Below are 10,462 nucleotides of genomic sequence, written 5' to 3'. Positions count from 1 at the left end.
CATAGGCTTGGATGCTAAACCCAGACTTCCTGAAAGACTTGTGTTGATTACAAGGGAAGTTTTAACAGACAATGACCTCTTGAGCACATTATTAAGGAATGATACAGGACCTTAACGAAAATCTTCTCTCACACGAAGAGAACTGGTGGATTCCCTTTAATTGGCAAAAGAATAGTCCTTAACAGAAATCAAATAAGGAATAGTTGGAATGACAATGATGTATTAGATAGAAAACTAGCTATTTATTTCACTGGCAAAAGTATTCACCAGCAACCAGATCATTTGATGGAATGAGACCAAGATGACTGCAACCAGATCATTTGATGGAATGAGACCAAGATGACTGCAGAAGGTTCTTCAGACGCAATGATCAGCTAAATATACCCAATATTGATTATCTGGAATACCTCGTGGGAATGCTGAACAGTTATAACAGTTCTTATGTTGTTTTCTTAGGTTGTAACAGGACAAGAGAGACACCGAATCAATAACAAATAAGCTTGTCAAAAAAATAAAAAATTATTCTGGACCTTGAATGTCATTAAATCCACAGCCCTAAATTCTCATACTCTGTATAAAGATCACTCTCGCATTCTCTTGCTCAGGTTGAAGATCAGTGGATTCTCCAATTTCCTAACTTGATTATTGCATAAATGAATTTGGAAATTCGATTCTCGGAGCTTGGATTTTTGTATTTTGGAATTTTGTGATGTAGCTAGCTTTTGACAATGGAATCAGCTAGAAGTTGCTTTTCTACAAATTATATATGAATTTCAGTTAATGAGGTGAGCACTGTATTGTTATTTTCTACTGCAATTTGCAGAGGCCGGACAAGAGAAAACAAAAACCGAGTGGTTCCACTTTTTGTGCCGTCTATTAAAAGTATAAGCCATCATTTTCTACAATGCTAACTAATGTTAAACATTTTCTAACTTTATTATTCATGCCTCTCTTCGTCTCTTGAAACTAACTAGTGGTTAAACTATTCAAAAAATGCACGCGGTCTTTGATATTGACCAATCAGTTACAGACAAAAAGAAAATTCACATATAGGTGATTGAGTAACAACTAACACGTTCCTTTCATGGAGCTTGATGAAATAACTCAAGTGGTAAAAGGTTAATCGCTTTTTGTCCCACGGATAGATGATTTTAACCATGGATGTCACTTTTGTCACGTATCTTTATGTTTTTCGTGTTTTGTTTTTTATATGATAGCTTCATTTGTGTTTTCGTCGGAACTGTAATTCCTTCACTGATAGGATCATTAAGTCATACACATGTTTACTTATTCCAGTCGAATTTGTGTTATTATGTTGGATTCAAAGCTCGAATTTGTGACGTTGTGTTGGATTGAAAGCCAGATGAAACAAATAAAACAAAGTCTGTAAAATTTTAAACCAGTAACCCAAACATGCGCAAAACTACGTCTTGCTACTTCTGTAAACAAGGAGATATATGGTTCTGGCTTATTGATATACACAAAACTAGGCATTTAGAATGATTTCTGGGATTCACAATCCACATTAGGTCCAGTGCCAACCTTAAACAACTTGGCATATCTCCGAAAATACCCAATTCTATCATTGACCCTTGCATCACTCACTATACCACATTCTAATCTCCCGTTGATTATATTTGTTACCAACCCGTATCCGGCTGTCCGATTAGCTGCCAAGTCGGCAGCAGTGGGCTTGTACTTCCCCGTCATGACATCGTGGCACGATGGTTTTGGCTTTTGCTCAGTCATCCAGAACCAAAGCGCGGTTTTAAATGCCAACACAGAGTTGTTGGAGACGAGTTCTGGAGTTTTGAGACCGTTGAATCCCAAGGCCTTTCCAGCTGGACCATAGTTAAAATTCCTGCACAAGTGAAGTTGTGCCTTACGTTCTTTATTAATTTGACTTTGTAACATCTAGGATTATATTAGTTGCACAGTATAAACTTGAATTAGAAAACAAACTCCAGATGCCCGTAAATTCTGCATACAAATTTCATTCAATTTAATAAAAAAATGGGTTATTCAATAACCCTCTGACGTGGTAATAGTCTATCAGAACTTCGGTGGAAAGGATACGGTGCTGATTTGGTAGCAAGTAACTGACTGTTACATATAGTGTTACTAGACCTTATAAACCTAGTAATGAAGTATAAAGATTAGATTTATAGTTGTGGTTTTAGACCTAGTAATCAAATAATAAATATCATGAAACACTGAGGCAACTAGCTAGGTGCCAGTTTTAGAAGGAAAATGAAACATTTAAATCTGATTGAGTTCAGTGTAGAAAGAGACTAGTACCATGAAAGTTGAATAGGTCCTCTTCCTTGGTAAGTTTTGTTAGGATAACAAGGCCATTGCAGATCAGTGGAATCACAGTAATTACTCCCAGGGCTAATCTCTTCCTTGTAGCACAGCCCCCAAGAGTAAGGTCCGTCCGGAGCAGTCGCCCATCCTCCGGTAGTCTCATGAGAGATTTGAGCAAGAAACGCTGCTATTTCGCGCTTTCGAGTAGCAGGGCTTCCACAACTACCAAAACTTGGAAACCTTTTGGTTGCTTTGATGAAAGCAGAGTAAGGGTAAAAGTTTTTAGCAGGACATGCAGTGTCATCTTTATGTAGAAAGATTGAGTTGTAAAGATTTTGGCTAATGAGAGATGATATATGTTTGCTATGTCTAGCTTCTGATAGAGGGAATAATGCACTTGAGGAAAATAATATTATTGTGAGGAGCAGAGGTAATGAAAGGGGTGGTGCCATATGTAACTTGTAAGTAGGGTTTATTTTTTGGTTGATTTGTTGATGGATCAAGTGTTGGGAGTGGACATATTTATGTTGTTTGTGAATGGGCATGTTAGTGGATTGCGCATAACAGGTTAGCGTTGACTCTTTAGAATTGTAAATGCCATGAAATAGAAGATTCTGAGGTTGCTATCATTTCTTAACAGAATGATTTCACGTATATACAATATCCAAGTATTTTAAATGTACACCTTCTTAGTTGAAGCATAGACAAGCATAAGTTGGACTACAGGAACATAATAGTATCAGTGCACACATACAATTTATACAATTAGTCATATTCACCATTTATCTCCCATTTTTAAGCAGTGGGATATGAAGCCTGCATTGCAATGCCACAGAGACCTTCGACCGCAGCTATGCCTCTTTGCATTTTAATGTAACCTTCTTCGCCCCAACTTGTGCCCCATGAATTCTTTACTAGCCAGTACTTTGTTCCATCAGAAGCAGTGCCATAGCCTACAGCAGTCACTCCATGGTCTAAGTCAGTGCCACATTGTCCCGTAAACACACCACTCGAGTAGAACTGGAAGTCTGATCCACTAGCATCAATGGCAACCGATATTGGTTGATTGGAAACAGCTTTCAGCAGCGCACTCTCACTATTTGCAGGCACATCCTCGTGCCCCGTTATCGTGGCTGCATGATTTGCTTCTTTGTTGGCATTGCAAGTTCCATCCGTTCCACTGTAAGGGTAGTTTGCTTCAGTTGAGAGGCCGTGGTTTTCTTGGATGAAATCAAATGCATTGTCCATAAGACCACCCTCACAGCCTTGATCTTCACCGCTAGTATCACAGTCAACTAATTCTTGCTCGGATAGTGAGATTAATTTGCCAGTTTTAAGCTGAGTAATTCCTTCCATAGCTGCCACAGCCGAAAACGCCCAGCAGCACCCTATGTATTATAGAAAAAAAGAGTTTAAAGATACTCAAAAAATATATATTAGATAAATATCATGACATATGAACTCAAGACTTACCACACTGGCCCTGGTCCTTGATAGGGGTAACTGCACCTTTCTTTCTCCAGTCCATGGTAGACGGTACTGCAGTAACATTTTCATATCGGAATACAGTTGTAGATGTCGCGCAAACATGGCTCTTGAATCTGTTTCTTGACGTTGTAAACTCCTCATTTGTCAGATCTGCAAATTCATTGACCCCTAGTTTGTAGGCCTTGTTATTTGCTTTATTAAATGTCTGGATATATTTGAGGTTCTCTTCAAAGATGGTAGAACGCCTATGTTTCTCGTCAGCGTTTTTGTACACACGTCCATAACGTGTCATCCATTGGTCATGCGTCTCAGTCATTGATGCGTCGTTCAAAGAACGAGCTGCAGCGAGAGATGCCAAGGCTCCAAAGGTGAAGAGCAGAGCCATTACTAGGCACTGGTGCTTGATGGTTAAAGCCATGTTTGCTCAATAGTCGTAAAGATAATTGTTTAAGAGGTGTTGTGAGCTTATGTGTTCTAGCACGGGACTCTTGCAATATATAGGCAAACATAAAAACTTCTTTAGCTAGTTTCTTGGCAAGTTTTGCTCTAACAACGTGCCTGTTAAAATGGGGGCTGATTCAGACATAGTTGATTAAGTATTTAAAAATGTGGTGTGGTTTCCCCGGCCCGTTTGGTTTGCTACAAATTGAATAGAATTGGAAAGTTCAAACAGCTAAATGAGTTCACATGTATGAGTTTGTCCTTTGTTGCGTGCTTGTATATGTACCCAAATGTTGGGCTTTGATAGATCCAGGACACATTTTATGTTCAAATGTAAGAGCGCGGCAATATTGTTTGAAAAGGTTCGTTAAACCTATGGTTTACGGATTGGCATAGTAGTTTCCTAAAACTACCATAGTAGTTTGTGACTGGTTTTTAATTAAGTTCCGATAGAATATAAGTTCCGATATTACCCCTGTGCCGGACTACCGATTCATAATTCTGTCTCCTGTAACTGAAAATAGGGCCGATAAGTATAAAAGCCATACTTCAGGGGTAAAAAGATACATGTTTGTACTTGAATGGTTCCTGTATTTTCAGTGAAATTTTAGGGATCAAAGTTTGAAAAACCTATTGGTGTTTATGATTTCAATCCTGTCAAGCGGGGTTGAGCTGCATATTAGGTTTAAATCAAACACAAAGATCCACAGTTGATGTGGTCGCTAAAGATGTAACCCCTTCATTTTTCAGGTGGGTAAAGTTCCATGCATGCATTAAGTGTTTGATATCACAAACACATTCCCCAATTAAGATCTGCAGGTTGGATATTTCTATTTTAATTAGTGTTACACTACATCACTCCAGTCAACATGCTGAGCTGGAAGTCAACTAATATAGCTAGCAATTCAAATGTAATAGTTAGTTAGAGATCAGCAGTCTATATAAAACTCTACTGTCGTCATTCTTCAATAATAAAAATCATAACACATTTTGTGTCTTCTTCTTCAAGACACATATAGATACAGTTACTTACACTCATACATTTATATACATTTTGTCATGGTATCAGAGCCAATTATGCTCAATTCACCAAATTCACCGATCTAGGGTTTCATCTTTACAATGCGACCTTCATACTCCGCTGCTACTGCTTCAACATTGCCAATACATAATTCTACTACCATGGCATCATCATCTTCCTCATCTGTAATTGACTCAAATCATCCTTACTTTTTGCACAATGGAGACAATCCAGGTACATCACTTGTAACTCAATTGCTTATGGAACAGAACTATCAACAATGGAGTCGATCCGTCAAATTAGCCTTATCTGCTAAACTAAAATTAGGTCTAATTGACGGTACTCTTCCTAAACCTGCTGCTACTGATAGTGTTATGTATGCTATGTGGAATCGATGTAATGATATGGTCATTTCATGGTTATTGAACTCCATAACACCTGAAATACGTAGTAGTGTGGTGTATTTCTCAACTGCAAAAGGTATTTGGGATGATCTAGCTGTTCGTTTTTCTCAAAGCAATGTACCTCGCATTTTTCAGTTGAAGAAGGAGCTTACATCTCTTTCTCAGGGATCATTGAGTGTTAATACTTATTTCACTCGTTTTCGGGCTCTTATTGATGAAATTGACAATTTGTCACCAATTCCTAAATGTTCTTGTGTTAACAGCAACTGTGCTTGTGGTTATGGTCTTAAACTAGCCAATTATGACACCTCTACCAACTCTTAGTCAGGCTTACTCCTTGTTGTTGCAAGAAGAGGCACAACGAGATTGTACATCTCAGTGTCAAACTATTGAAATTGTTGCTATGAATGTGAGATTTACTGGTTCAAAGCAACAACCTACTCATAGTTCATTTACTCCTGGAAAGAAATCTGTTTCAAATGACTCTGTATATTGTGATTTTTGCCATTCCTCTGGTCATATCCGTGATAAGTGTTTTTGTCTACACGGTTATCCTGATTGGCATCGCCTTTATGGTCATCCTAAGCCTAAGCAACGATCTGGTTCTCAATCTACAGTCAGAAAAGTTGCTCAAGTAACTGCTCCCTCTACATCTGTCCCCTCTACATCTGTCCCTGCATCTGCCTCAGCTACTTCTGGTGGTGAAGATAACTGCTCTGCTGCATTCACTGAGGATCAATGTCATCAACTAGCTGCAATGATTCAGTCAAGCATTAAGGCTATGTCTCCTTGGAATGCCTCTAAAAATGAAGCTTCTTCACCTCTTATTGGTAATATCTCAGCTTATGTTCAAGGTACTTCAACAACTTTCACTGTTTCTTCTGTCTAGACACTTACTACACTTGATCAGAATAGAATATCTTGGATCTTGGATTCTGGTGCTACTGATCATATCACCTGTCATTTTCACTTATTGGAAAATCCCACACCTTTAACATCTCTGTTGTATCTACCTGATGGTACATATGCTAATATTACTCATATTGGTACCATTCATTTGCCAAATAATATTCTCTTAACTCAGGTGCTCTGTGTACCTAGTTTTCATTGCAATCTTATCTCTATACCCAAACTAACTAACAATAATAATCGTCTTGTCTCTTTTTCAAAACTTACTTGTACCTTACAGGACCTACACCAGAAGAGGAGAACAGAGATTGGTAATTTTGAAGGTGGACTATACAAGTATAATCATGATTCTTCCCTCCCTCATTCTACTGCTACTATCTGTACTATTACTCATCAAGCTACTCTTTGGCATGCCAGACTAGGCCATCCTTCTGCTACAGCTCTTACTAAAATAGATTCAGTATCTACTATTCCACCCAACTTGTTTACTCATTGTGATGTTTGTCATCAAGCCTAACAGACTAGATTGTCTTTTTCTGATAGTACTAGTATCAGTTCTCATTTGTTTTAACTAGTACATTGTGACATATGGGGACCCTATAAAACTTGTACTCATGGAAAATATAAAATGTTCTTGACTGTTATTGAAGATTTCTCTAAATGTACTTGGGTTTTTCTGTTAGTTGATAAATCTCAAGTTACTACTCTCATTCAGAATTTTGTGTCATATGTACAAACACATTTTCATACGACTATTCAGACTCTTAGGTCAGATAATGGAACTGAGTTTGTTAATCATTTTCTCATTTTTTTTCTTGCTTTTAAGGGTATTCTCCATCAAACTTCCTGTCCCTATACCCCTCAGCAAAATGGAGTTGCTGAGCGGAAACACCTTCATCTCTTAAATGTTGCTAGATCCTTAAGAATTCAATCTAATTTACCTTTCACTTTTTGGGGTGATTGTATTCTTACTGCTGCACATTTAATTAATATCACCCCAACTCCACTTTTATCCTATAAATCTCCGTTTGAGATTTTATTCCAGAAGTCTCCAAATTATGCTGAACTTAGGATTTTTGGGTGTCTTTGTTATATGACGCATGTTGGTATTCCCAAAGATAAGTTAGCTCCTAGGGGTATTCCTTGTTTGTTTCTGGGGTATCCTTTTGGCAAGAAGGGATATAGAGTTATGGATTTATCTACTAGAAAGTGTCATATATCCAGGGATGTTCACTTTTTTGAAGATGTGTTTCCATTTTCAGATAATTTTAACTTGCATTCTTCATCTTCTTCCTTATTTCCTTATGTGCCTACTGCTCCCACTAGTGATTGTCTTCCTACTCTTTCTACTATACCTTTATCTAATCCACCTGATCCCTCATCTGAATATGATTCTCCCTCACCTACTATTATCTCACCACCTACCTCATTTCCTCCTCCACCTGTTAGACCTGTCAGAACCAAAACTGTACCATCCAAGTTTCATGATTATACCGGGCTTCCATCTTCAATTACTAAGTCTGCTTCCTCTACAGGTACTGTTTCTTATCCTATTCAGCATCACTACTCATATCATATTTTTACTCCCTCTATCAACAATTTTTGGCACATACTGCTTCTGTTCCTACACCATCCACATATTCTCAGGCCATTAAATATCCAGTTTGGTGTGAAGCCATGAAGGCTGAAGTTTTAGCCTTAGAATCCAATGACATTTGGGACTTGGTTCCTATGCCTACCAACACAAATATTGTTGATTGTAAATGGCTCTATAAAGTCAAGTACAGACCTAATGGGGATATAGAGAGATATAAGGCCAGATTGGTGGCCAAAGGCTTTACTCAAACTTCTGGGATTGACTATTTTGAAACCTTTGCACCCGTGGCTAAAATGAATACTTTAAGAGTTCTTCTTGCCTTGGCTGCTGCTCATAAATGGCAGTTGCTTCACATGGACGTCATCAATGCATTCTTGCATGGTGATCTCCATGAGGTGGTATATATGAGATTGCCTCCTGGACTTCATACTTTTACCAGTAAACCTTTTTCTTATTCTCCATTTCTAGTGTGCAAATTAAAGAAATCACTTTATGGCCTTAAACAGGCTCCTAGAGAGTGGTATACCAAACTTTCCAAGGCTATTCTGTTTTTGGTATGCTTCAGAATCCTTGTGATCACAGTCTCTACACCCTGCGCAGATGATCTGATTATGCTGCTATTCTTATCTACGTGGATGATATACTTGTCACTGGTAACTCTGCCACTCTTATCGGACAAGTTCAAGCATTCCTGCATACTCAGTTCAACATTAAGGATCTAAGTCCTATGAAATATTTTCTAGGTCTTGAATTTGCCAGATCTTCATCTGGTATCTATCTTCATCAACGCAAGTATTGCTTGGACATTATCTCAGACACTGGTTTACTAGCCTCTAAACCATCCTCTATACCAATGGAACAAAATCATAATTTGCAGAGTTCCACCTCTACTGAGTTGTCTGTCAAAGACATTTCTATTTACCGAAGATTGGTTGGTCGTCTCATTTATCTCACCATCTCCAGACCTGAACTTAGCTATCCAGTTCATATTCTGGCTCAATTCATTGCTAAACCAAAGCATGATCACTTGCAGGCTGCTTATAAGGTTGTTCGATATCTTAAGAATGCTCCAGGGCAAGACATTCTTTTTCCTGCTTCTAACTCATTGACTCTTCGAGCTTTTTCTGATGCTGATTGGGGTGGCTGCCAACTCACTCGCTCTTCTTTAACTGGCTATTGTGTTAAATTGGGTTCAGCTCTTGTTTCCTGGAAATGCAAGAAACAACTGGTGGTGTCTCGCTCATCCAGTGAAGCGGAATATAGATCCTTAGCTGACACCAGTTGTGAGACTGTCTAGCTTATTGCCTTACTTACATCTCTGCATCATGCTCCATCTCTTCCTGTTTCTCTCTATTGTGACAATAAATCTGCCTTATACTTGGCTTCCAATCCTGTTTTTCATGAGAGGACCAAGCATATTGAGATTGATTGCCACTTTGTTCGTCAAAATTTACAATCAGGCATCATTCAAACTCATCATCTTGGATCATCTCATCAACCTGCAGACATTTTCACCAAGGCATTATCTGCAGCTCAGATTTCTTATCTTTTATCCAAGTTGGGAGTTACTAATTTCTTCTCTTCTTCCAACTTGAGGGGGGATGTCACACAACATCACTCCAGTCAACATGCTGAGCTGGAAGTCAACTAATATAGCTGGCAATTCAAGTGTAATAGTTAGTCAGAGATCAGCAGTCTATATAAAACTCTACTGTACTCATCATTCTTCAATAATAAAAATCATAACACATTTTGTGTCTTCTTCTTCAAAACATATATAGATACAGTTACTTACACTCATACATTTATATACATTTTGTCAATTACCATAATAAAGTGGTTGATGGTGGAACAGTTGGTCGTCAAGGTGCAAATCCTCATATAAAGAATAGCTCAGAAGTTGCAAAATAGATCATTGTAATAGGAGCTAGTCCTGCTGACTTAGGTGATGTTTGCCATTCGATAAAATTAACAACTCAATCCTGCTAAAATAATGTTTTATGATTGCCTCTATTCACTTGGACCTGTTAATGTACAAGACAACAACACAAGTGATGTTAGCATTATGTCTGCAAGCTGATAAAAGAGTGAGAAAATCAGTAAGTTAGAAAGAGCGAATCATTCTAGATCTATATAGCTGAGTGTAGTCATTTCTTAGTAGTTAAGAAAGATAGTGATCTTTCTGTTATTTTCTCTATTCATTCAATATCTAGTATACAATATAACCTTCTTCTTCATTGTTTGTAAGTAATAAACAGTTTAGTTTGATCAAGCTTTCAGGACCTTAAAATATTGCAC

At 38.0% G+C, this 10,462-nt stretch overlaps 2 protein-coding genes across 2 annotated transcripts; both read right to left on the bottom strand.

Annotated features, from left to right (window-relative positions):
* Positions 1-1,359: 1,359 nt before the first annotated feature.
* On the bottom strand, positions 1,360-2,963 carry LOC141708084 (chitinase 10-like). The gene is made up of 2 exons (XM_074511559.1): positions 2,299-2,963; positions 1,360-1,861 (listed from the first exon to the last, which is right to left on the bottom strand). The coding sequence occupies exons 1-2, from the start codon at positions 2,847-2,849 to the stop codon at positions 1,495-1,497; spliced, it is 918 nt and encodes a 305-aa protein (XP_074367660.1). The 5' UTR covers positions 2,850-2,963; the 3' UTR covers positions 1,360-1,494.
* A 72-nt stretch (positions 2,964-3,035) lies between these two features.
* LOC141708082 (senescence-specific cysteine protease SAG39-like) lies at positions 3,036-4,416 on the bottom strand. The gene is made up of 2 exons (XM_074511558.1): positions 3,778-4,416; positions 3,036-3,692 (listed from the first exon to the last, which is right to left on the bottom strand). The coding sequence occupies exons 1-2, from the start codon at positions 4,208-4,210 to the stop codon at positions 3,100-3,102; spliced, it is 1,026 nt and encodes a 341-aa protein (XP_074367659.1). The 5' UTR covers positions 4,211-4,416; the 3' UTR covers positions 3,036-3,099.
* Positions 4,417-10,462: the final 6,046 nt, after the last annotated feature.

This window comes from Apium graveolens, chromosome 2, assembly GCF_009905375.1.
Source record: "Apium graveolens cultivar Ventura chromosome 2, ASM990537v1, whole genome shotgun sequence".
Lineage (NCBI taxonomy): Eukaryota > Viridiplantae > Streptophyta > Magnoliopsida > Apiales > Apiaceae > Apium > Apium graveolens.
Note: the sequence above shows the minus strand (reverse complement) of the source record. Positions and strands in the feature narration are given on the sequence as shown.

Bases quoted from the DNA above. Each gene is read 5' to 3' on its own strand.
- LOC141708082 (XM_074511558.1), bottom strand. From the start codon at position 4,210: ATGGCTTTAACCATCAAGCACCAGTGCCTAGTAATGGCTCTGCTCTTC. The intron at 3,693-3,777 runs GTAAGTCTTGAG...TATAATACATAG, and splicing joins CAAGGACCAGGGCCAGTGTG to GGTGCTGCTGGGCGTTTTCG.
- LOC141708084 (XM_074511559.1), bottom strand. From the start codon at position 2,849: ATGCCCATTCACAAACAACATAAATATGTCCACTCCCAACACTTGATC. The intron at 1,862-2,298 runs GTACTAGTCTCT...TCACTTGTGCAG, and splicing joins GGACCTATTCAACTTTCATG to GAATTTTAACTATGGTCCAG.